Raw genomic sequence first — 27,589 nt, forward strand, 5'->3', positions numbered from 1 at the left:
CCCCCTCACCTCAGGGCGGGCGGGGGGCGGGGCCGGGGGGCGGGACACACCTCCGTGCGCGCGCGCCGCCGTTGGCCGGGCGGCCCGGGGGTGTGCGGGCGGGGGCGGGGCCCGGCGGCGCGCGCGGCGCTGGAGCGGCTTAAGAGGAGCGCGGCGGCGGCGGCGGGCATCGGGCGGTGGCTGCGCGGCTCCTGCGGCTCCTGCGCCATGGCCCTGCGCGGCGGCTTCGCGAGGCTCCTCCGCGGCCAGGCGGCCCCCGCCCGGCTGCAGCGGCCCCGGCAGGCGCACTCGGTGGCGCTGGTGGGAGCCCCGTTCTCCCGGGGGCAGGTGGGCGCCGGAGGGGGCGGCCGGGGAGGGGGCGGCCGGTAACGGCGGGTAACGGCTGCGTAACGGCTGTGTTAACGGCTCGCCTTCTCTTTGTCCCGCAGAAACGGCGCGGAGTGGACCACGGCCCCGCTACTGTCCGCGCCGCGGGGCTGCTGGAGCGGCTGGCTGGGCTCGGTGAGGCGCTGGGGGAGCCGGAGGGGGGTGTGGGGCCGGGAGGGGGCCGGGGGGGCCGGCCTGGGCCTGGCGCCGTGCTCGCTGCTCACGGCGGGTCTGTGCCTCTGTCCGTGCCGGCTCCCCAGCTCCTTCCTGAGGCAGCTGCGTGCTGCCGGGTGAGGGGATGCGGAACTTTCTGGAGAAACCTCCAGGCTCGCTTTTCCTTTGTAAGGCTGCACGGGGGGGAAGGTGGTGGTGGTCTGCATCAGCGCCAGTAGCAGTGGGTAAGGAAAACCGTGCCTTTCTTCAGGCTTCAGCTCCTCCCAGCCATTGTGCCTACAAGCTGGTGGGTACGGTATCGCAGTTTTTAGAAATGTTGCATCAGAGAAACTTGACCAAATTCTGCCCCAGGGAATCCCTAATTTAGAAAGCATCGCTGGAAGCTGTGTGGTGATGGACTGCAGAGCTGGACCAGCAACAGAAAGAACTTACCCGCTGTGCGTGTGGTTAGCGCTAATAGAATCTAGATGCATGAAGAAAAAGGATAATTGCTTAATAACCCTCCGGCAAACTTAATCTGAATTATAAGACCTTTAAAATGGAGGCTATTGTTCTGTGCAGCCCTGTGGGCTTCCTGTGCATATTTCATGATTCACCAGCTGGAAAACCCCAATTTGTGATCAAATGAGTAGACGAGCCTTTCCTCTTTTGTGTTGCGCAAAGTTGAGATGTATGTCTCAGCATCCACGCATATCCATGGCAGCATTTGAATTCACAGTGAGTGTGATCTGTAACACCACCAAAAATAGAGGGTGTCTGAAAAACCTCTTATATGCTGGGATAAAGGCAGGTCTAGGTGTTACTGAGCCTGAAGGCAGCAAAAACTGACAAGTTACCAGGTTTGAAAGGATACGTAATTTGAGGCAAGAAGATATGCAGCAGTGTTTTTGCCAATTGATGATATAATTCTGTACTGGAAGGCTCGACGTTTTCTTTGAAATAGTTCAGATATTATACTTACAACTTTACAAGAATCCTTATTTTTTAAAAAAGTAATTTGCATAACAGAAACTTGTTCCAACAGATATTTGAAGAAGATGAGAAGAAAGCAGGCTAAGAGCCCTTTATGGGTTCTAGTAACAAAAAAAATGCAAGGATAGAAATGAATCAAGTTAAACTCAAAAATCAGGGGAAGGTGGTGAATACTTCCATTGTTTAGTTGCTTATGGACTGTTTATTACTTAATCAAGTAGTGAACACGGAAATATTCTATTGTTCTTCCCTTAAGATTTTTTTGAAGACAGATTTCTTCCTTCTGCGTTTTCAGTTTCATGTTGCTGGCATATTCTTCCACTGGGATAGGTTTTTTTTTCAGTTGGTTTTGATGTTTATACTGCTGCCTGAATTCCCTGCAGCTCTCATCGGAGCAGGTTCAGATAGCACACAAACTGTAACAAATCCTGCTGGGAGGGCCCATCCTGAAGCAATTGCAGTCACCAGCATACACAGCTGTCTACATTGCAAAGGCAATCTGCTTGAGGGTTGGGTGGTTGGATGGAGGAGGAAGCTACCGGATAGCCTTTTGTATTGTGCACATCTGTTGTTCATGGAAACTTAATAAATTACTGTTTTTTGTGAGGCTGGCAGGATAGCTTTGCCTGTAGTAATGTGATAATGCTGCTGGTTGGCCTCCTGGGGTACACTGAACTGGCTGTAAAACTTTAGCTGCTTTTTTTTCTTTGTTTTTTTTCTAACACAACGCTTTCTCTTATACACTGAAGAAGGCAATAGAACAATGGTGGTTTTATTATTATTATTATTACCTTGAGTCTTGTAGTTGTGTGTTAGAAGAATTGTTTTCATGGGTCCTTGTTGCTTGTTTTCCAGGAGCAGGTAGGTAATACTGCAGCAGACCAGATTTCTCCTTAGAAATGTCTGCCTAAGATATAGGGCTTCTATTCTTCTATATGTGTTGGTTAGTTCTGAAGCTTTTGTGTCCCCAGAATGTGCTCCCCACCCTGCCATTTCCCCCTGCAGCAGGGATGTTGGAGATTGCTATAGATGTGATTGCGGTGTTTGTCTGTGTCATTATGAGCTTGGAGCTGGGCATGAGGCCAGCGATGGGGAGATGCTTTCCAGCAGAGAAGCAAAGGTGGATTCAGGGCAGTCAGAACAACTATTGATGGGGAAAAGGAGGCAGTGTTCCTATAATGAAATCTGCATGTAGTGACTCTTAAATAAAATTGCACTCAGTTAGTTCAAGTGGAAGAGATTTCTGAGTAGAATCTGCTTGAAACTGCAAGGTTCAACTTGCTCATTTTTCCATCTGTATGTTCAATTTGACCTGTGCAAAATGCTTTTATGGCTGCTTTAGAACTGCAGCATTCAGGTAGTAAGATGCATGCACCATTTGTTTGTTTTAGCCTTATGCTTCAGTACGCTGAATATCAAGGCACCACATGGCTTTCTGTATGCCTGTATAGCTGACTTAATACCTTCATTTGACAGTGCTAAAAGTATGTCAGAGAGTGAGAACACCATTATCTTTTGTTCATCCTTTTAGCACTGTATTGCATGGGATGGTGGGGGAAATCTGATCCTCTCACTCTATCCTAAACCTGCTCTCTTACAGTTCTGTTGCAGTCTCCTGAGCTGCTGCTCTACTTTCTACTTCCTGGGGGATCCCTTCCTTGAAAGAGGCTGTAGCTGTAGTCACATGGTATGGTATCTTTTTTGGCCACCTAGGATAATGACTGCTGCTGAACAGCTTGTTTATGCTTAGGCTGAAATACAAGGAGGGAGCTGAGAAGCAGATGGCATCACTAGCCTGTATCAGACTGTCAGAGATGAGCCTGAGCCACTAGCTTGTCATCCATCCCCTCGTTAGAAGCAGAGCAAACAATGCTACATGGTGGTAGTAGCTTGAGGTGTACTCAGAGCTAATGTAGCAGGAATCCAACTCCCAAGCCAAAAACAGTGGGTGTGCAAGTCTGTAGCAAGCATAATTTAAAGGATAACTGACTGAGCCTGCAAGGCTTCTTAATCACTCTGGTGATGTCTGTCTTTTGGCTTTTTTCCTTTTCCGAGGGGAAACTAAAATATTAACACCTTAAAAGACTCTTCTATCTTGCTAAAGAAGTAAATATGTTGTATGAAAATAGAAATTCGTAACTCCATGGTGTGGAGGAGGACAGGGTGCACAGTTCTGAGCTTGACCTAAGGTACAGAAGATGTAAAGTATGAAGTCACTTCTGTGAATTCTTTTTTAAGATTTTTTTTTCGACCTCTCAAGCCTACTGTAGATTAAGCAGAGAATCTGATCCACCTTAAATCTGGAGTGTTGCCCAGTCCCCCCCTTTCTTGGAGGAGAAAAGGACCACTCAGATTTTAATAAGCACTAAGTAGCTGTTGTGTTAATCACTATAGCTCTTGAGGTGACTTAGAGCATCTTTGCTGTTGCTACCATGGAAACAACTCCAGTACAAAACATCTTCCCAAGTCTTCATTCCTGTATGTTGACTGTTGATTTGTTTTGTTTTTGGTTTGTTTATCTATTTAGAGCTGCACATGACTGGGTTGGCTGAGTTTAGTCAGACTTGGGTTTTTATTACTCTAGAATGGATTAAAAGAGTTTGGAATTGAGTTGCTTGCTTGATGAGTTGGTAGACTGCAGAGGCATGTGGCCTACAGACAGAAGTAGATTAGGCTTGTCCAAGGGAATAACCATCATGTTACTGTTCTTTTGTTTCACAGGAACAAAGCTCTTCAGTAATAGGATGCAGGAGGTCAGTGTAGTGAAACTTAAGGAGTAACCTCTGAAAGAGGAAAGGGGCTGCTAATCCCCACGTGACTGGAGATATTCTCCTGCCTTGCCTAGAACTATGGGATCCCTGCTGACATCTGCTCCTTTAAAAAGCAATTTAACTCTTCTGTCTCACCAACAGATGATGTTATGGTTAGTTTCTGCCTTGATTATAAATCATGAACCAGCTTCTACATACCTCCTTTTTTCACCCTAGATCTTCTCAGGTGAAAACTTCAAGAGGAAGATAAATAGTCATTTAATTGTGCACCAAGGTATGGATAGTAAGTACTAGTGCTGGGGTTCAGTAGAGGCAGACTGGTAGGAGCTGTAGCTGCTTTAAGACAGTAATTTTCATCAGCCCATCCAGTATATATGACTAAGGTATTGAAGAGTTGCCTGTATCCTTTAGGACTTTAATATGCTCTTGCTGTTTTGCAACAGATCATATCTGCTAGCTGGCCCTGAGCACAGAAAGCTAAGCTGGAAGTAGCAGAGTGTGTTCTGACACCAGTTATGGCTTATCGTTTTAAATGATGGACACTTTGATATCTGCATGATTACCATTAGTCTTATAAGTTACTGGAGAAACATCAGCAATGAAAGTAGATGAAGCTTAAGTGTTCCTTGTGATAGGTCAGCAATCCTATTCCCTTCCCCATACTGATGAAATACACCATCTACTACTTTTTCTTCACTATGGAAAGCCTGATGAAAGTCTGATACTAGTTTCTGGTAGCAGCTGAAAGGGAGGGAGACATATTCAATAAGCTCTAATCTCTAATATGTTCTCTTCTTCTGCCCTTGTGTTATCTTAAGGGGTTAACTAATAAACCAACTATTTGCTTTTGCAACAGTCTAAAGCATGAGGAGCTTCTGGTGGAGGAAAGCTGTTTTGGTATTATGATGTCCTACGTCTGTAAGCGCTTACGTGCTGTCAGGAACTGTTTCTGGGTTAAGCACATTGGAAGGGAAGTGGAACTGTGCTGGGCTTTGTCAATGGAGTGACAGAGCACAATAGCTGCAGCCTTGTCTCCTCTCTGATGCAAGCCACAGTACAAATGTTTCCCAACACCTGATGATGACGTTTTTGAAGACCTCTTCAGGTCAAGTGTACCGGTGTACTAGATTTCGTAAGTGATTGAAGTTATAAAGGTATCAAAGGGAATTGAGGTAGCTGCTTAATTTGGGGTTGGAAAAATACTTCTTGGCTAATTGTATACAAAGGACATCTTCAGACTATAGATTTGGGGTAGCAGTTGGAGTTGAGTTTTTGTTTTTTGTTGTTACTGTATGAGCAGAAGCCTTTTAAACAGGTACCGATACTGAAACTTTGTCTAAAAGCAGACCTGTCTGAATGCTAAAAGGAGGGTGGAAATTCCTGAGACATGTACTTCCCTCAGTGAAATTTTGTAGCTGAAAACTACTGAACTATCAAATCATAGAATCACAGAATATCCTGAGTTGGAAGGGACCCATAAGGATTATCGAGTCCAATTCTTGGCACCACACAATGTCTACATCTAATAGATTTCTTCCAGTAGATATATATTAAAGAGAATTAGACAGTGTATAATGAGCTTCATAGCGAGAGGGTTTATGATTAAGCTAGGTTGCTAGAGCTTTAGTCCCTTTTAGTGGGAACCTTGCTAGCCCAGTTTCATTCATATAAAACAAAAGTATGCCCCTGCTTACATGTTTTTACATACCCACTTCCCCAGATGAATTTGGAGGGTTAAAACTGTCTTAAAATAAGTTTCAGAATGCACTGACCATAATGAAACAGTCATTTGTTTGCTGTTGTGCAATGCTCTGCCTGTGTCTCAGAGAAAGGGTTACGAAGTAAAGTCCATGTGAGTCACTGAGCATATACTGAAAAGGATGGTAACAGCTTGTAGTCCTCCTTATTCACAGGAAGTAAGATGTCTATAAACATTGTTCATAATACTGCTTCCTGAAAAGCCTTTCTGTGCTAAGGAGGCTGTAATCTGAGAAAACAGCTCTGTTGCATAAGCAGGAGTGATGCTTTCATGTGAGTGGTTTTATATAATACATAGCACAAAGTGAGATGTGCTAACAGCAGTGTTTCTAAATCCTGCTGGACTACTTATATTTCCTCTTCTGGGTTTCCAAATTAAATTTTGCCATTAATTTATTTCCCCCCCCCCTCTAGTCCACAAACATCCAATGTAAACAGGCAGCACCAAGAGATCACTTCTACCTCATGCTTTTGTTTCGGCTCCTGTTTGCTGCCTAGGGGACTCACTATAACTGTATTACAGTAGCATGCCATTGGGCAATGTCAGCTCAGCAGCCAGCCTGGATGTTACAAGCTGAATTCCCTTCTGTCAAATTCCTGCTTATGGCTCTGGTGCAGCATCCTAGTTAGTAGAAAGAGGATGGGGAGGCTTTCCCTGCTGCTACCCAGATGTTTTTCAGTTGAACGCTCCCAGACTTCGGTCATCGGCTTTTACAGAAGAATTTTTTCTCTAAATCTGTGCTGGGAAATGACTTGCTATAGTAACTACTACCTGCTGTGAATGCTGAATAAAAGACCTGTATTGTGCTTAAGATGATAGGAAATGAACATGGCCATTGCCAGATACTGCTTAGCAAGCTATCTTATGACCCAGTTTTAGGTATCATTAGGTTGAGCCCTAGTGCTCCAGTGCTACATTGCTAGCTTATTTGAAAAGGCATGCAGGAGACTTCATCTTCCTAAGTATGTTTTAACTTTGTATTTCTAATTTTTCCCCCCTTCTCCAATTACAAGTTAGGTGCCTAATTTTGAAAAAAGCTCATTTTTCTTTACCAGTTAAAGTTCTGGTTCTGGTCATGCAGGCTGTATGACCATTCCCTAATCTGTCTTGCTCAAAAAAAGTAAAGCTAGGAAGGATCTTTTGTACAAAATATTTCAAGCTCATGTTCATTTTTGGCTGAAGTGTGTAACCAAAAAGCTCTGCTGATTGACAACCTGACACGGGGGCAATGAGCTACTAAGGATTGTACTCTTCTGCTGCAGAAAAGAGATATTTGTTTTCACATAATCATTCATACCAGCAGGAGGACTGTGTGCTAGTATGCACACTTATGCAATTATACTGTGCTCATATTCAGACAGACACCTTCATCTCCCTGATACATCTTTCAAGCTCGTATAACAGCAGAAGTTGAATCGAGTCACTTTTTCCCTTGCTTGAAAAAGTGATCACCATTTTAAAATGGGTAGTGAGCCAGTGTGCTGATAAAGCTGAGTTGTATGGATTTGATTAAACATTTTCTGCAGTGTTGGTAATTCACTCATTTATTGAACAAATTACACCAAAATGAAAACTTTCTGTTAGAGCTTTGGAGTGCAGTAAAAGTCTTTTAATCATATTTAATTTAATAGTCTTTAGTTACTAGCAAAATATCTGCAGTGTTAGTTTTTAAGTACTGAATGGTACTGCTTCATTTAAAAAGAAAGCCTCAATCCAAAAATCTTAGTTTGAAAGTATTTCTGCTTGAAGTTACTTTTTTTTTAAAAAAAATAAATAAATAAAATAACTTGAGGGTGCTTTTTACTGTAAAATTAGTAAAATGGGTGGGTAGTGAGGGTGGAGGAACTGAGGTTTTTATAACATTTCCCTGATTTCTGTAAAAAAAAAAAAAAAAAAAAGCAAAGGTAGAGGCTGGTAGACAGGAAGTAACATCTATGAAGCTGTTATTGATGGTTGGGGGGTGGAGTGTTAGAGCCTGGGCAATTAGTGTTCTCATCTCTCCTACTAACTAATACTTTTTTGTGTTGCTTTGACAGATAATACAATTATGTCTGAAACAAAAACACCTGCTAGCAAGTCTGCACAGCTGGTGGGGAAAAGAAATTGGTTTTACTCTATGTAACCTGATTATGTCACAGCCCAACTTTCTTCTGTGTTTGTTTTCAAACAAAAAAAAAGTTTCACATGGCAGAACAAATACCTCTGATCGCTGAAGCAGGTACCATGCTGTTTCTGACCAAACCTGACCAGCTGTGCTGATGAAGTGTACATGTTTTTAATAAATGTAAGGAAGCTAGCTTTCTTGTTTGCCCACATCTTTCTCCAGTTCTGAGAACCTGGATCACCTGTTTCAAAAGGTGCATATATATTCTTCCTGTTAATTTCCTATGCTGGTCTAAGAAGCTGTTTCTTTATAGCTATTAGTATCTTAAAACATAGAATAGCCCAACTACCAAAGGAAGTAAGGGGTGGTGAATTACGGAACTCTTTCATTAATAGCCAAATAACAGCAAGATACAGTAGACTGCACTGCACTACAGCATGTCTATCCATCTAGTAACTTCTGTTGGGCAGCAAAACTCAATCAAGAAAGATTTAGTTTTTAAACCTCCTTAAATCAAAACTATGTACATGCAGATCACGTGGCAAGTAATTCAGGTCTTTAAGCATTAGACCATCAAAGACACCTCAAAGAGAACTGAAGAAAGGACTTTAGCCCTGGCAATTTGACATGGATTCTTTTACTTTGTTCAGTAAGCACTAAGCACATGCCAATTTCAATTTCTTTCTGTTCAATCCAATCCTAAAAAGTACATGTTCACATACTTCTAATCACCTCAGGATGCATGGCTTGCTTATGTACTGCTCTGTCATTCATTAAACTTTCCACTAGGGTTGTTCAACCATAGCTTTCAAAACTCTAGGCATATTAAAAAAAAAAAAACCACATAATCTAAGAGACTGTATACTCCTTAAAAATATGCTCTTAAAATCTTCTGTATGTGTACATATATATACTACATATAGTAGAAAGAGAAGATATTCAAGTTTTAGGATCCAGTTAGGGCTTACTTCTGAGATTGTCTGTCTGTATCTTAATGAGATAACCAAGGGAGAGCTCCCCAGGGAGTCACCCAGGGAAGCCTGAGCTATCCTCTGCAAGTACATAAACCACAGTGGGCCTAAATAAGAGGGAAACACAAAGCTGAGAAAAGCAGCTGCTTACAAGGTTTATGAACTCCACGTGAACAACAATAAACTTTTGAAGATGGCATCTATTGTTTTTAATAGACATTCTGCTTTTTATAAAAACAGAGGCATCTTCCTATAGGATGTGTAGGAGTACTGTTAGTCCAAAATGTGGACAAGTTCCCAGAATCCTTGACCCTAAAATTGTGTGGCCATCTCTGATATATATATATTCATCTCATTTGTTTCTTACAATCACCATTGGGTTCATATGGCTTACGTGTTTTGTGTTGTGTTTTGTTTTGTTTTTTAATTCAGGGACTGAACCAGGTTATTCTGCCTTACAAATAGTGTTGGGAAGAGTAAAGAAGGAAAAATAAAAAAATCTTGAGCACAAGTGATGCTCCTTTAAACATGCATCTTATCTGACATGTTTGTTCTGCTTTGAGGTTACCCTGAAGAGTCTTAAAGTGCTATGAAAGATGGCATGGTTGGCTCTTTGTTTTACACTGATCTAGAGACAGAACTTCATGGTATAGTTCCCTTTTGTTCTCTTTCACCCTTTAATGGGTAAAAATACTGTGATGTGCTGTATGTCCTGTAAGAAAACAAGCCTTATGTGGCAGTCCTTTTCTCTGTTACGTGGTATAGTGTGCTGTCAATGAACACAGCTGCCTGGTTGCAGATTTATTCCCCACAGATGTCAGCGGTTATTAGATGAAAGGACTGTGGAAAACTTTAACTTGTACAGCATCTTCTAAACCTCTTGATACCTACTGACTAATGCAGTGCCTTGGAGCCTTATTCCCAAAACTTGTCTTCTAAGCATACTCAGGTACTTTCATCAAACCTTTAATACTGAAATGAGCAACAGCATGCATGGGCTGCAGAAGTAGTCTTGAGGGAAGACACACACAAAAAAAAAAAAAAAAGGAAAAAAGGAAAAAGAGATCTTTGAGATACGTCTGATGAATGGCAAAGTCACTAAGATTAGATAGCACACTGAAATCTGAATAACATGAGCTCAGAATTCCAGAGCTGTTGTCCTGCAGGCTATTTAGGTACTGCTCGAGGGTGGGAAAAAAATTCTGTTGTATGCCTGGGATGTCTTTTGAGAACCATGCAGTGGTATGTCATGGTCCAGCTTATTGCTTTAAGTATCTGTAGATAATGAGCTTTCTTGTAGACTAGCTGACGCTGCATTCATTTAATCCTTTGTCAAGTACCTGTGCTCAGCTTCCCCGTTCTCTCCTAGCAAGTGTATGTCCACATATGTCCTTGCCATAGAAAATATGCTTGCCTATTTCCCAGTAGCCTAAGTCTCACAAGTGACTCAACCGTTTTCCTTTGTTCTGCTCATCAGTCCAAAATCCTTTCAAATGATGATAAACTCATGTTTTTGTCAATGCTACTTTAATCTTATTTCCACCAGGGAAACTCACAGAGCCTTTTTCATAGATATTAAGGTAATGGTTTAATGGAAATGAGGCAGAGATCACACAGTCCCTAGTGGGATATTTTTCCATGCTGATTTGCTTGCCTTAATTTTTCAAAGCTCCTTGATAGGCATTGAATGGCTAAAGGCAAAATGTCAAGCTGTAGCCTGGATGCTTTGAACTGTGAACAGACTATAGTGATTGAGGAACAAATTAGGGAGGCATGACTGGTATTACTTTTGGTGTAGCTGTAAATACCTTTTACAGTTCTCATCAGTGCCTGCAGCAAATAGGCCTGTCTGAAACTGAGGCTCTGGCCTGTCAGATCTGAAAGACTGTTATGAAAGCACATGGTGTTGGGCAGCAGAACTTCAAAGGTTAAGCTCCAAGATGTGCATGGAAGAGAGTTAAGATGCAGCCAATTAAACTCTTTTCTCTGTTGGGTGGGAGAGGGGAAATGCACCTAAAAATGTTCCCTTGTTTCCTAACAAATGTTCAAATGTTTCCTTGTTTCCTTCTCTGAAGGAACTTGTTTTCAGAGTAAGTGGATAGAAATTCCTATTAGGAAAGGCTAAAGACCCAGAATGTTGTCATGTTTTGAGAGCCATTTAAGTTGTAATTTGCAATGATAGGATCTCAAAAGGGGGTTGGGATCGAAGTCCCAGAATTAAAATGTCTTCCAGAACATCTTGCACTGAGAAAATGGTCAGGTTCTCTTACGAGACTAGTTGCTCAGGAGTTCTTTACAAAAAGTTCCTTTATTGTTAACTTGATGCTCTTGTGCCTGGATTTTCATGGGATTCAAAAATGGAGAATACCAGTTAGGACTCAGCTATATTTGTTGAAATGTAGTCCTAGGTCCTTAGTCTTTCAGCAACTAAGCTCATGTAAGGTTGTATACAGCTTGGCTAATTAGGAAGACAGTAATACAAACTACACTTTTTTGTGCTAAAATTACAAATAATTAAATTAAAACATTTTAGGTGACTTTATATGATTGGTCTATATCATTGCTAAATTAAAGTGACAATATTATCTTAAGATTTCTAATTTGTAAAGTTGTGAGATGTTTGTTTGCAAGGGTGTGCAAAAATTCAAATGAATCATTTCCCTTCCTGTTCCCTTCAAACTTGCCTGACTGATTTTTGAGGGGACATTATTTTGAATGTTTCTTTGGGCACTTGTTTAGTAACTTCACTTCCTCCTTTTGCTGTTGTGCTTCCAGGATGCCAAGTGTATGACTTTGGAGATCTGAATTTCACTCAAGTTCCCAACGATGAACTGTACAACAACCTGATCTCGTACCCACGGTCAGTGGGGTTAGCCAGCCAGGTGCTGGCTGATGCTGTAAGCAGAGCGGTAGCTGCTGGACACAGCTGTGTCACTATAGGAGGAGATCACAGGTGAGCTCACGAACTAGGAGCAATTAGTGGTGTGTGCTGCGGGTTGAGGCTTGAAGGGGAATGTAAGAATTTAAATAAGAAAATAGGACAGTGAGAATAACTTGGGGGTCATTTCCTGGCAGTACCATAGAAGCATTTTGATGTTACTGCTGGGGCTTTTAGTGTGGGACAGAAAAGTCAGTTATAAAAACCTTGCCTTCTAAAGACAGCACTGCTTAATTCCAGACTGTTCAGCAATCTGCAAACATACAAATTAAATTTTCTTCTTTGGGAAAGTTTGTGTGATCAGGTCCTTCTAGAAGTTGTTGCAGGTTTGTTTGTTTGTTTTCTGAATGCTGAGTGATACGTCTGTTCTGCACCCTCTGCTCTCACGATGTCAACTCTTTGGATTGATTTGTAATGCCCACACATAGACCACTTTTCCACAGCTGCTATCATATGTCAGACTGTCTTTTTCTTCTTTTTCACTAACTTTTCGTGTGAGAATTGGTTGAAGAAGGTAGGACATCTAAGAATGAATTTAGTTTTGAAGGTGACCTTATCGCTCTCTACAGATACCTTAAAGGAGGCTGTAGTGAGGTGAGGGTTGGCCTGTTCTCCCACGTGCCTGGTGACAGGATGAGGGGGAATGGGCCTAAGTTGCACCAGGGGAGTTTTAGGTTAGATGTTAGGAAGAACTTCTTTACTGAAAGGGTTGTTAGACACTGGAACAGGCTGCCCAGGGAAGTGGTGGAGTCACCATCCCTGGAGGTCTTTAAAAGACGTTTAGATGTAGAGCTTAGGAATATGGTTTAGTGGGGACTGTTAGCGTTAGGTCAGAGGTTGGACTCGATGATCTTGAGGTCTCTTCCAACCTAGAAATTCTGTGATTCTGTGATATGGCAAAATGGGTGAGCAGCAGAACTGATGAGTTAGCATATTAGATTTGTCTGAGTTTGGTGCTAGAACACTTGAAGTTTAGAGCATGGGAAGGGTGACGATGGAAAGAGAGAAAATGGCTCTTTCTAATCTTTCATTACAAATACTGTCCTGTAGAGTTACTTGGGAGTGGGCATGTCATGCAGTTTGTATGGGACACGCCCTTTGCTCATCATCAGGAGTGTCTGATGTGTTGAAACATGACTGTTGCTGTCTGAATTTGCAGAGACTTCCCGTTTCTCCTTCAGAATAAGGACAATGTTTTGCACAGTTGACTAAAGGCTTTCCTACTTTACTTGCAGCTTGGCAGTTGGTTCTGTCAGTGGCCATGCACGGCAGTGCCCACACCTCGGCGTGATCTGGGTGGATGCGCATGCTGATATCAACACCCCTCTTACAACTCAGTCTGGAAACCTCCATGGACAACCTCTTTCATTTCTCTTGAGAGAGCTTCAAGATAAAGTAAGTGTCTTACTTGTACGGTTAGCCTACATTGAAATCCTCTGAGCATTTTACTTTTTCTGGCATGAGGTGCTTTCTTAAGTGTTGCAAATGCAGGCCTTTTTTATCCGAGTACAAGCAATAGTATGTATTGTTTGTGTGTATATATGTGCATATCTGTGTGCAAATGCACGTAAATATATGTACATATGCCTAGACTTAGAACCAAGAATGAGAAAAAGCTTTTATTTGGGTTAGCACTCCTGTGAGTTGTACAGAAAGCAAGGGCTGACCCAAGTCCACGTGGCAGCTGACCATGGTGCCAGTCTGCATAATGACTTGAGTTAGTGCCGAGGCTGTGCAACAGCAGCACCAGGAGGAAAAAAGGGAACCTCCCCCCAGCTGAGCCTGTGAGAGCTCCGCTGAGCTCACCTCTGGTGACAGCTGGCTCCTGCATACCTTGCATGCCTCTTCTGCTTAGTTTGGCTCTTGCATGTTTTGACAACCTTGGGGCCTGACATGGGCTGTTCCTGCATGATTCCTGGCTGCTCTAGGGTTAGTGCTACTGGCAAATCAGGACAGCTAGACCAGGTTACAAGTGTTTTTAAAGATAGAGTCTTTGTCTTTGAAAGAGGTAAAGTTGTCAAAGAGCCATTTACCGAGGCATATGGAATGTGTGTGGCTGTGTTTTGCTGCTGTCAGGATGCTAAAAGCAGTAGGTTGGCACAAGGCCTTTATGTCCTTTTGGACTTATCTGAAGACTGTATCTCCCTCTGGGGCCCCCAGCACAAGAAGGACATGGGCCTATTTGAGTGGACCAGAGGAGGGCCCCAAGGATAATTAGAGGACTGGAGCACTTCCAATGAAGAAAGGCTGAGGGAATTGGGGTTGTTCAGCCTGGATAAGAGAAGGTTCTGGGGAGACCATATAGCAGCCTTCCCGTACCTAAAGCAGGCCTACAGGAAAGATGGAGAAGGAACTCTTTATCAGTATAGCAACAGGACAAGGGGTAATGTTTTCACACTAAAAAAGGGCAATGAGGCACTGGAGCAGGTTGTCCAGAGAAGCTGTGGATGCCCCATCCCTGGAGGTGTGCAAGGCCAGGTTGGATGGGGCTTGGAGCAACCTGGTCTGGTGAGGGGTGTCCCTGCCCATGGTAGGGGGGTTGGAACTGGGTGGTCTTTACGGTCCCTTCCAACCCAAACCGCTGGATGATTCTAGAAATACCTGTGGCATCTACTGGAGACACTTAGAGGGGTAGCCTATGTATTTGCCAATAGCTGGGGCCTTTGCAGAAGGAACTTTGATAGCAACAACAATCTGCATCTGCTAAAGTTTAGGCTGAAGAGTGGAAAGAGGATTAGCAACTGCACATAGAGAATGGACACTAACTGGGTCTGCAGACTCTTGATTTTATTCTGGAACTCTGCTCTGCCAGCTGTCTTGTTTTTTTCCTGATAAATCTTGTTGGTGCTGTGTTGATGCTTCGATGAATGCTTCTTCCAAATAAGATCAAGAGTGTTGAATGCTTTTATGGCTATTGAATAGATAATTGCATTAGTACCTGTCTGGCATAGAAAGACTGCTGTTATCTGGTAAAGCTCATCTGCTATTCTCATCCAAATTCATTTGAATGAATTCTATCTACAAGTGAACAGTGTCATCTGGTGCTTTTAAATATTTCCCTCTTTCTAATAATTATAGAATAGAATAGAATAGAATAGAATAGAATAGAATAGAATAGAATAGAATAGAATAGAATAGAATAGAATAGAATAGAATAGAATAGAATAGAATATCCTGAGTTGGAAGGGACCCTTAAGGATCATCAAGTCCAACTCTTGACACCGCACAGGTCTACCCAAAAGTTCAGACCATGTGACTAAGCGCACAGTCCAATCTCTTCTTAAATTCAGTCAGGCTCGGTGCAGTGACCACTTCCCTGGGGAAAGTATGTATGTTTTTTGTATGTTTTTTGCAAATGTGCTAGAATTCCCAAAGTAATGCAAAATGAATGGGGCTTCTTGAAATATCCCCAGGACGTGAGAAGGCTAATGTAGAAGGCTGCTGAATTTCTTGTTAATTTCCCATAAGTTAAAGGGAGTGACTTTTATTTGGCAGTTGTGCCTGCTTCTGTAGGGAAGTTAGAGCAAAAGAAAATATCAGGTTTGAAGCTCACCCAAGGTGAACGTTGTATGTCTTAAAACAAAGCCAGAGTAACAAATATATATATATGTATAGATATATATGTATGTGTATATATATTTTATAATGAGTGCTTATTTAGTCCCAATATAAATAAATATAGCTACAGGTGTTATGACTTTAAAAACAAATTCAAATATTGTCACTAGTCTATAATTAGTAATTAAGAAGCATATGAGGGAGGGAAACAAAGTCTTTTTGTTGTATTGGCTCTATACATTTATTGTTAAGTGCATGATTTAAGTGATACAGCTGGGTATCTAGTGTCTTGTAATTTCCCAATATATTCACTGATGCTAAATAGCTATTGCCGGTGGATTTGGGCTTTTCATTCCCTCTCTTCAGCCTAGAAAATGCAAAATTAAGAACTTCATCCATTAACATTCAGCTTAGGTAAAATGGTATGACATAGTCAGGGATGGATTAAATCAGGAAACCAAACTCTTGAGTGCTGAACTCTTCTCTGTAGAGGCAGAGAAAGGATGCTATAAATAAAGTTTTGAGGGAAGTATTAAATACAGGTTTGTTATATATGTCATTAAACTAATCCGATGCAAAATTTCGCTTGCAGGTACCACAGCTTCCTGGTTTTTCCTGGCTAAAGCCCTGCCTTTCTGCATCAGATATTGTGTACATTGGTTTGAGAGATGTGGATCCTGCTGAATAGTAAGCTGATTTAAAGTATTTTCGTAAACTCTGAAATCATGGGCTTCTATCCATACTTGGCTGTTCACAAGGGTTGTTGCTAGGTTTAAGTTAAGCCAGTAATAATTTATTTATTTTTTTAAAATTCTATTCTAACAGCTATATTTTGAAAAACTATGACATCCACTATTTCTCCATGAGGGATATTGATCGCCTTGGGATTCAGAAAGTTATGGAAAGAACATTTGAACAACTGATGCGCAGGTAACAAACTATGGGTCTGACGTACTTAAAGTACTCTGTCATCTGCTCACTGAGTATCTACTTTCCGGAAAGTTATGTAGGTGAAGGTCACTGTTGATGTAAGGCAGCCTAACAGAACTGTGAAAGTGTCCAGTAAATAGTAAAGTCTTAGCACTTAATTTAGTCCTTGACTTCCACACATCTCAAAATCAAGCATTTAAGAGTGTTTGGCAAACATACAACCATACAACTGTGTTGACCGGTAGAACCTGTTGTATATTATTTGTCCTATTTCTTGAGGAATCCTGTGTTTTGCTGCAGTTTAAAAGGGTTGAATCCACTCTGTGCCTAGAGTATCCCTTTAAAATATTTATATTAATTATATAAATATAATAATATATTTATTACACATAGCTATACATACATGTATATATGAACTGACAGTACCTGAATTCAGCTGTCAGTACATGAGGTAAAAGCATTTTATGGCTGCTTCTTCTTCAGACTATGCTCACATATCTTGTCCTGATGATAGTTGCTATTTTTAGTTCAACTAGCAAAGATCACTTAAACTACACCTTTACTTGAGTTCAATACTGAAGTTTTGCTCACCTTGTTTGATTTTGCTGAACAAGGTCAGGGAGCAAATCATGCTAGAAGGCATAGGGACACAGGGAGAGGATCAAAGCTACAAAGGATAACCTTCTGAACTGCATGCTTTTGTATCCAAAGGTGTGCTCACCTTTTCTAGCTGCAGCTGTGCCAAGTAGAAAAACCTGCTAATCCAGATAACCATGTGCAGTAATTTGGAAGTACACAGTCCACTACTTTAATAGCTCATCTGAGTGACAAGCATTGTCCTAGTAAGCTCTCATAGACTGCCAGATTCCTGTAGTAAAGCCATGCACCTTTGGAGTTTGACATCATCCTTCACTTTCTCTATCAACTAGGCTTATGTGGCAGAGTTTGGAGCCTTCAACCACCCATCTATGGAAACCCTCAAGCTTTGTTGCTTTCTCCATCTTAGACACCATGCAAATCAGTGTTTCAGCCTTTTAACCTTTCTGAACAAGAGGAGGGAAGGCTGGATTCTATCATATTTCTCTATGTTCTTTCAGCCATATCAAGTCAGAGCAGATTCTCAGTGAAAACTGAAAGACAAACTTCTTTTCTTCCCAATGCACATTAGAGAAAGTTCTGAGCTAAAAGATGTTTCAGAAAATCCAAAGAATAAAAACATATCTATTTCCCAAATATATATGACATGGTGTAGGACTTAGGGGAGGGACCTTTAACATCATGCAACATGATGCTACTTTGCTGACCAGACTGGACAGTAAAAAATACAAGTTTTTAACATTGCTTTTCTTGTCTTATTGTCTCCAGGAGACAGAGACCTATTCACCTGAGTTTTGACATCGATGCTTTTGATCCCTCACTGGCTCCAGCAACTGGGACTCCTGTTCTAGGCGGATTAACTTACAGAGAAGGCATGTACATCGCAGAGGAAATACACAACACAGGTAAGAGTTGACTGGTATTTTTGCACTAAAACAGGACAAGGACAAACCACATACAGCCCATACTAGATATGTTTTTCGTGTATAATTAGCTACTAAGATGAATGTACTCATAACTAAGATGTCTAGGAAGTAAATTCAACCTTTACTAAGGGAAAAACAAATCTTACCATTAGGCAATACCCCAGGAGATGGAAGCAGCTTAAATCAACTTCAGTTTTACCAAAAGTAAATAAAGTGCATATGTTTATAGACAGCTAATGCCACAAATGGCTTGGCCACTTTGTAAAATACTGTACCCCCTATTCCTATCCACATTAGGACCGATGCAAAAACCAAGCACCTGGGGAAAAGGATGCAAATGATTTTGAACAGTTCAGAATTCCTACTGTAGGATTTAAGGCTAGCAAATCAACTTTTAACCAATTATACACTGCAGTTGACATAATATGAAGATCCTCCTCCTTCTGCCATGAAGGTTTCATTTAATTTGTTTTAACAATGAATACAGTAAAAGATGGTACAGGGAAAAAGAAAAGAAAACAGACTTCAACAGAATCATGACTGGGATGGCAAAAATTACTATGTAAGATTTTACATCCCCTAACTTTTGGAATTAAAAGCAGAACTAAAAAAAAGAGTGCACCTCAGAAACATAGGTGGAACATCAGACTTGGTTTTCCTGAATGCTAAAAGCAGGGATGAGTGAGGTAGTGATGATGTAAGAAAACTAAAGATAAACCACAAATTTGCATCTAAGAACAATGACTTTTTCCCTCACTTGTGCCCATTTTACTTGTGCGTGGGTACAATTGGTCACAAGTTCAAGTTTCAGACTTGCTACACAGAGTGAAAGGCTACAAAAGAAATCCTATTACAGATTTAACCCTTTTTCACAATAATAAAGCTGCAAATAATTTTCACAGGAATGCTTTCAGCTGTAGACATGGTGGAAGTCAATCCCCTGCTTGGAGCTTCTCAAGAGGAAGTGAACGCAACTGCTAGCCTTGCAGTCGACGTGATAGCAACGTGCTTTGGACAGACGAGAGAAGGGGCACACACTGCTTTTGATGAACTCCCAACACCTAGTTCTCCAGATGAATCTGACAGTGAAGAGCAAGTGCGGATTTAGGAACCCAAAGTGCTGGGTACATTGGACATTAAATAGCTCTACTGAGGCACTTGAGGGGGTAGTTTAACACTTGGCAAATACTGTTAACTTCTCAATTTTTAAATAAACTAGCTTTTCCACTTGATCAGTGGCTACTGTATTACATTCCAAGATTTATTCATTTAGTTAAGTATATACATATTGAGACAATAAAATATTTATTACCTTCTTATAATCTCACCGGTAGTTCAAGGCTGTCTCTGCATTTTCCTTTACTTCCATTCACTGTCTTTCTACTGTCAGTACAGTTTCAGTTGAACATGCTTGTCCCGTGAGACAGTTCAGTCCTCAGACAGTCAAAGGAAAGACATCCCATCCCATTCCTCAGCAGTGGAACAACTCATCTCAGTCATGAAGATTCATCTGCTGCGAAAGAATTTGTAGTAGACCACTCCTCCTAGGATGGCTAGTTCCAAGATGATGATGATTGACAGCAACAACTTATTAGTGGCTACCCTAGAGTTAAAATGGGAAAAAAAAATCCAAGGTAGTTCTTTTTCTTGATTATGAAAGCAGATTCTTACCTTCCGTAAGTATAATCCCTGTTTCTGCTACATCAAAAAGTACTATTTTGAATAGCAGTTAAAAAGCAAGAAGAGGCAAACTCATTGGTTTCCTACTCAAGTTTAAATATTATATTCCACAAACTGATTTATAAGAATAATTAAACCACATAATTAAGAAACTGTAAATGCATTTTAGCTATCAAAAATAGCATAGGATTCAGAGTTTCTCATATTACAGTCTAGCTATGCTAGGGCATTAGTGTGGGCTAAATGGATTTGTCTGTGTCATCAGGCAGCTATAGCACTTAATGCCACAGTGATTTGTAGCACAACTTCTTCCAACCTGAATAACTGAATTTCACTAAAAGTTACCAACAGCAATTCACTCTAACTTGCTTATGTCAAAATCCCTCCCCTTTGCTACACTTTATCATGCATGATGGCTATGTGTGATTACCCATGCACTATCTTAAATGAGCAGCACAGATTCAGTAGTGTTCACTCACCTACACTGCACTCCGTTACTGGAATAATTACCGGAGAGGAGAAAACACTAATTAGATCTTCCCAAGGACACATGTTCCATTTACGCATTTCCTAAAACCTCCCTGCCATTCCGCTGACACTGTGGGTCATTCGGTTGTTGTTTTTTTTGGCTGCAAACTGGCAAGCAACACCACTACCTGCTGAGTACTGCGCGGTTCTACGTCAGTCATGCTACTCTACTCACCTCCTGGACATGGAACGCAGAATCTTACGACTCTTGCTCAAGTTTTCACTTGTATTCACCAACTAAGAAGAAACAAAAGTTATTTGCCAGTTAAACAAGTTTACAATGACTGAAGATTCACATGCAAGAAGCTGGTGTTTAATGTAATTAATACTGGGTTCAAAGCTAACCACGTATTCTCAAAATTCAGAGACAACACTGTTCTCCAAGCACAATACAGGTTGAAGAATTGTGTCCTTAATAAAGCAGAAATAAAGACTTTCAGGTATACATTTCTTTAGATACATGCAAAATTTATATGCAATTTAGGATCACTTCCTACTCCTCTACCTACTTTAAAATTATTGGAAAGTTGGTATTAGCTCATTTTATTGCATTTAATTTCATTATTTGAGTTGTCAATATCATTGTCTTCTGGTATTAACATGTACACCCCTAGTACATTTCTAGACTTGTTTGAAATGCCATTATTCTAGCAAAGAAAAGAAACGTTGCACTGACAGGTCTGCGTGACCCAATGCATCTGAGCACTGAACTGTTAATAGATAATCCATTTCAGCTTTATGATGCTCAGAAATGAATTGTTGCCTTAGCTAGCCGACAAATATTGGAACGTTAGTGTTAGCTGCTTCTATTTAATTTAATTAAAGGAACTTACTAATTATCTCCCAAATCTAAACCTTTAATATTAATCTTTATATGGTGGGCAATTCTCTAAATTTTTTTTAGATCAGTAAATTTTTAAGTAATGCTAAATTTTTCACGCAGCAGTATATAGGTCTAATCACCTGGTCTTGTACAGACAAAGTGACAGACATGCTTTGGGCCCATAAACAGTAATTATTTTGCTTTTAGGAGCACAGCACAACAATATGGCAGCCCAAAATGTCAGCTAACTGGACTACCACATCTGGGGGGGTCTCCAAGTGTAATTCCTGGTACACAATTCCCACTAAGCATCTAACATCAGGTTTTTAGAGCACAACACCCATGGTTTCTCCACTTACTCTGCTCTTGGTGCGTTCCAGTTGCTCTCGCTGCTCCCCAAGTTCTTCAATTATATCAGTGCCAATCTGATCTGTCTCAGCTGCAATTCGGTGCGAGCGCTCAATGCTCTGACTGGCTCGGTTCAGACTGTCTGTTCCCTGGAGAAGCAGCACCCTCTGTGACTGCAGATTAGTCTGAAAAACAATATACACTTTTAAATATTAAACACAAAGAGAGGTATTAGGCTTCTGACGCGTTAAAAAATTACAAGCCATTTGTACTGGGCTTCTTTTGTTAACTGATGAAGCCCAGTTGATTTTGAAAGGGTTCTCACATGTTTGTAACGTCATGGTCAAATCTAGTTAAACCTTGAAAAAGGAGAATACGCAGCTAAAGAGTTAAGACCCTTAGTTACAAAAAAACCTGTAACACTTTTCTATCAAATAACATCTACACGAAAACAGTGTCTGCTTTCCAGATGCTAACTTCTCATTCATATCTCAATTGTCTTATTTGTGACTTTGCAGTTGGTTGCTAGGGAGATTAAGAGTTTACACAGCCAAAAGGATTACAGACAAACAGCATTAACAGATGGACTGCTAAGTAGAAAAGCTACTCTTTTCATGCCACTTGCCTCAGCTACAGAGTAAGAAATGTTTGTTGACCCTGGGGTCAAAAGGTAGCTCAAAAAGAATTTTCTTAAGCCTCAGAAAGTCTAACATCCTGCTCTCACGTTTTAGAGGAACCAACCAAGAGGAATCTAATGCAAAAAAATACCTGCTACTGTAGAATAAGACATTAAGGAAAAAACCTCCTTTAAACCTTCCTTAACTAAGGCAGACAGACAAAAACCAACCAACCAACCAAAAAACACTTCCATGAACTCTATACAGATTACATTAATCTTTGAAGACTGTAAGCAAATTCAGTCTCACTAGCTCAGACAAATCTAAGCAGGTATGGAAAACTGGTGTATTTCTTGCACTGTAGCAGCATATCAGCACTGTACAAAGTAGAAAAAGACTTCTTATGTTATTTGGAAATTATTTAAACTGAAATTGCTTAAAAGGGAACTCTGTGGAAGAACCCCTACAGTGTATGGGACTTGCATACATTTTTGGAGACAAAAACAAGATCAGTTAAGTCAATAGCATCACTGTTGTATTTTCACTGCTGCAGGGGAATGATTAAATAAAGTATTTCAGTACACTTAATGAGTCTTTTTGTTTAAATGCATCCTGTAAGTCATTAGGCACAGGGTACCCAAGAAGTATCATTTTGATTACATTAACATCTTTGTTTTAGAACAGAACAGTTCTCTTATGAGTTCCAGGTGTTCCTTTTCCTCCCTAAGATACTCATGTTATGCACAAAGAGAGGCACAGGGAGTTATGCAAGAAATTAAAGTAGAATGCTGTAAGCAACATCTCTGGAATATTCATTTAAACAATCACACAAGTTTTCAATACAATTTATATCTGATACTCACACTCTGTTCGTTTTCTGTGGAGAAGATTCCGTATTTCATATCCCCTTGACTTCCAGGGCCCAACCCCAAATCTGTGCTTCTAATCTCTCTCTGGAAGATGGAGAGGTCTCTTCTGTACGCCCGGATTTTGCTCATCATTTGGTTGCGGAACGGCAGGGGAGCATACTTCAACTCTTCTTCCATTTCCCGTAGCTTTAAGGAAAGAAAATTTGATTATTTTTTTAAAGCATCAAATTTATTCTTATCAACAGCTATACTCAAAACTTACCACCAGATGAAGGGATTCACACGTTTTTATGTGATTTGGGGATTGGGGCTATTAATCCCAAACCCCTCATCTACTATCAATGGCACCAATCTGCCTATTGCTGTTCAGCCCACATGGGTTTTCAGCTATATAGTGCCTCAAGAAAAAACTCATTGCCAAAGTTAAAGACGGTATTTTCTGAAGTGTCACTCTGCAACTTCAAAATGTGCAGTTTTCACCTTCACATTGTTTAAACATCTATAGGATAGATAGCAGAGGCTGGAGGTAGGATTTGTACACCCTGAGATTTTGGATACATGAATTCGCACATCAGCTTTCAGTGACAGTTGTTACAAATTCACACTTAAAGCTGTCCTCCTGTATGAGCCAGAATCTACATGGACACACCTCAATAAAATCCAGTAAGTTAGAGGAATAAAGCATCTTTCTCAAAAGAATGTTCAGCTGTGACCTCAAAGCATCCTTACTTAGAGGAGTCTGCTACTTCCATTGGTACTCACTTTACTTCCACTGCAAGGGAGGCTCCTTTTCAGATCTAAGATGCGTTTCAAACTTTTTTTTTTCCTAAAGGGCAAAAGGCATAACCTTCTGCACGTGAGTACTGACAGGATATATCAAGAACCATTTTGTACAGCAAATCACAGTACAGAATTGGTCCCTTTCTCAAGTGACCAATGCAAAAACAAATCTGTAACCTACAATAAACCATTCTCCTAGGAAAAGCCAGAGATTTCTGTTGCAACTACTGCGGTAAAACAAAACAAGAAAACAACCCTCATCAAGCTAAAAGGTATTCTATTAGTAACAACAAATAGCATATTAATGAGAAAAGAAAGCTTAATCTATTACGTTTTGCATAGAAGACAAGTTTTGTGCTTTGTTTGGTTGTTTTTCTGTGTGTGCTGTTCCATGCCACCTGCTGTCCAGGAGGCCCACACAACAGAGGCTTTAAATAGTCAGGGCCCCTGACATTTAGCCATCAGACTCACAGAAAGACCACCTGGGTTAAGCCAACATGAAAAATGACAGCAGAAGGAAAAACAAACAACCAAACCACACAGCAGATTCTCTACATGTCCTCCCTACGATCTCTAGCGATTCTAACTGTACCTCTGCCACTCTCCTTTGTTCAACAAAGGGAAGGAGATAACCCAACTGAGCGCTGAGAAGCAAAAGTACGAACACATCTGTATCTCTGGATATGCTATGCACACACGCACACAGTCTTGACAAACACACATGTTAATCACATAAATCAATCAAACACAAAAAATATACAATATTCATCTGCCTGCATATGAACATAAAGAAGGAGAAATCTGCAAGTACTGTCCTTGTTAAGGTTAGCAGTGCTGTAACCCATCAGGCCACAATTCTAGCCTTGCTTACCGTTTCATTTGCCTCACGCTGTTTCTCATCAAACTCTCGAACTAGCTTTTTCTTCTCTTCTGTGGAAGAAAAAGCAGCATGTCAGACAAACACTGGAGAAATGACAGCAGAACTCAATCTTATAGGCAACAAAGCTGCGCCAATGGCTGATTACAGAGGCACCGGGTCAAAAGTTACCTCAGACAGGAACAGCCTGTTCTTATCTTTTCAGAAGCTGGGGAAAGGGAGAGGAACAGAAAAGACACCACCCTTCCACCAGCTGGCCACTAGCTTTCGTAGACAAAAGAAGTCACTTTTCAAATCCCAAATATTTTTCTGGCTGTTGACAAACATTTAACGTGAAAGGATAACAAAGAGAACAGGTCAGTTAACAGCTCATCATTTCATATTTTCATGCATATTCAGCAAGACAACACTCTGCAGTACCCTGGCATTAAATATGCCATCAAGATATCAGTTCAGGTTCCCAGCCTAGTGCCCAAATGATTCTCTCTTCTGGAATGACATCAGGCATTTGATTCTGCCAACAAAACTATAAATTTCAGGTGTTCAAAACAGTCCTTTGCTAGGGTCCTGCCTTCCAGTGCTGTGGAGAAGCTTTCACCATTGTTATTCTTTATTTAAATCAAACCCTTAGGACATTTATTTTGTACATGTTAACACACTATCATATCTAATATCCAAGCTCAATAACTGCAGAATTCTCAAACTCTCCATGTCTCAACAGAACAAAAACCTATGTTTCATAAGCTTTTGCAGAAACACTGAAGACCACCACCAGTGGTTTTGCAGAAACACTGAAGTCCACCACTCCTGTAGAGTACTGCAGAATTAAGCCAAGTTCTGTCCGAAGTCTGATAAATCTGCAGTAACCTAATTCATCTCTCTCAGAAGAGACTGATTCAGTCTTAAATAAAATTTTGAGTAGCAGAAAATACAGACAGTGACCTTGGTAAAACTTATCTAATTTGACAAAACTGTATAGACACCATTATGAAGTCACTGCTGCAGCCAAAACCTGCCGTTGATAACACCTTTTGTAAATACGGCCCTCTGCAAAAGGCGCAGTTTTTAAACCACTGAGCTCTCAGAAGAGCAATAGGAGAAAATTTTGAAGTGATCAAAGCATTTTAACACAGCTCGGCTCATGGACCTCACCTCTGCAGGCCGTGGGCTCTCCCTTTCAGCTCCAATTAAGCCCAGGGCTTGAACTGCAGTGGACTTGAGAGGGAGTTAAAAACCATCGCCTAACCAGCAGCTCTGCTCTCAGGTAGCACCCAGCAGAATTATTACAGACCAAGCTACATTACAAACACCAGTATATCCCATGCCGGCTGCTATCAGAGCAGTTTCACACCACAGTTGACCCAGGAGGAAATGCTGACTTGGGAGGTTCCTGAACAGTCTCTCCTCAACTTCTGCTCTGGTTTTCTGCCACGTACCGTTGTGCTGATGCAACTGCCCATGTGACTGGGTTGGAAGTGAAAACACGGATACAAATGGCACGAAAACAACTTCCAAAAGTCAATATTTTGTTTCGCACAGGTCATTTCACTAATCTGGTTTATGTGGTCCCTCTTAAAACAAGTGTGATTTCGAACTGGTTGAAACCTGGAGCAGTACTGGAAGAGCAGGACTTTACCCTCCGGGTGCCCCCGGTCGGACTAATAAGACACTGCAGTTGAGCAACAGAAACGCTCGCCACTTCCTCATCAGCACTGACATGATTTACTTCCAATCCACCAGAAACAGAGTCAGTTGAGAAGCACAGGTAACTACATTTATTTAACGGAAGGTGCCTATATTTGAAACTGAACCAGGCTTTTTAAACTGATCCAGGTTTTTATAAATCTGGAAGGCAAAAAAGATTTCTAGGTTTGGGAATCTGTTATCTTGCTTATACGGAGCGAAATAATGTTTCCAAGCTCCTAGTCCCTCACAGATGGCCCAGGAAGGACACATTCTGTCCTCCCTGGAGTGGGAAGCTGCCGATCACCTCAAAACCTTTTATCAGCTCGTGAGTTTTTCAGGATCAGACAGCTTGCGAAATAAAGACTCGCACACGGTATGTCAAGAAGCAGACAAAGCACATTAGGAAAGCTGAGTGCCTTTGCCAGATAGGCCAATTCCTGGCTTATCTTAAACTCCCTTACAAGTACTTTATGAGTATTACTGGGATTTTTTTCAGCACCAAACTGTAAGAATAAGCCCAGCACGTTATCATTTCATAGCATGACTAAACACCAGTTTGCAATCGCTTGTTGAAAAGCCTACAAGCACTGAAAAAACGCTGCCTGTAAGCAACCTGTGTGAGCCCACAGCCCACAGCTCCTTGCCTGAGCGCAGGGGAGCTCCAGGGAGCCGTGACCGAGCTGCACTGCACCAGCACACCGACCGGCCGGGCTCCTTTGCACAAGGAAGCCAGGATTTCCGACGGGAAGCCCTTTCCGAAGGGGAAAACAATCCCTCTGCAGCCCCGCTTCCTGGAACTGACGGGAGCGCGACGCAGCCCGCGCCCCCGGCCCAGCGCCCCGGGCTCTCCCCTGCCCCCCGCCCCTGCCCCTTCCCGGCTGTGGCGCCGTGAGGCGAGGCCGGGCCGCTGAGGGCCGCAGCCCCACCCCGTGCCCGGCCGCCCCCCGCGGCAGCACCCACCGGCGGCTCCGTGTCGCAGTCGCTGCGCGGCGCCGCCGAGGTCGGCGTGCAGCCCGCGGAAGATGTCGTGCAGCCGCTCCAGGTGCTCGGAGGACGCGGCCCCGCGGCTCGCCATGGCGGGCGGCCGCCTCCCGCCCCTGCAGCCCGCCCGCCATCGGCCGCCGCGGGGGCCTCGGTGCGACCGCGAGGCTGCCCGCTAAGGCGCCTGAGCGCCGCGCCGCAGTTACCGCCGCGGAGGTGACAGCGAGAGGCGCCGCCGCAGTCTGATCCCTACGAGAAAGAGCCGCTCGGAGAGCTGCGGCGGTGGAGACGACGGGGCGGCGGCGCTGAGGCGAGAAGTTTCATCAGGCACTAA

The 27,589-nt window shown here is 41.9% G+C and overlaps 2 protein-coding genes across 2 annotated transcripts; one reads left to right on the forward strand and one right to left on the reverse strand.

The window, feature by feature from the left end:
• Positions 1 to 150: 150 nt before the first annotated feature.
• Positions 151 to 19,298, forward strand: ARG2 (arginase 2). Its single transcript, XM_068684203.1, has 8 exons — positions 151 to 327; positions 429 to 501; positions 11,893 to 12,070; positions 13,291 to 13,450; positions 16,206 to 16,300; positions 16,439 to 16,543; positions 17,909 to 18,045; positions 18,969 to 19,298. Exons 1-8 carry the CDS (start codon positions 208 to 210, stop codon positions 19,172 to 19,174), a joined length of 1,074 nt encoding a protein of 357 aa, XP_068540304.1. The 5' UTR covers positions 151 to 207; the 3' UTR covers positions 19,175 to 19,298.
• Positions 19,299 to 27,420, reverse strand: VTI1B (vesicle transport through interaction with t-SNAREs 1B). The gene is made up of 6 exons (XM_068684206.1): positions 27,235 to 27,420; positions 24,583 to 24,641; positions 22,926 to 23,117; positions 21,457 to 21,630; positions 20,450 to 20,511; positions 19,299 to 19,669 (listed from the first exon to the last, which is right to left on the reverse strand). The coding sequence occupies exons 1-6, from the start codon at positions 27,347 to 27,349 to the stop codon at positions 19,573 to 19,575; spliced, it is 699 nt and encodes a 232-aa protein (XP_068540307.1). The 5' UTR covers positions 27,350 to 27,420; the 3' UTR covers positions 19,299 to 19,572.
• Positions 27,421 to 27,589: the final 169 nt, after the last annotated feature.

This window comes from Anas acuta, chromosome 5 (assembly GCF_963932015.1).
Source record: "Anas acuta chromosome 5, bAnaAcu1.1, whole genome shotgun sequence".
NCBI lineage: Eukaryota > Metazoa > Chordata > Aves > Anseriformes > Anatidae > Anas > Anas acuta.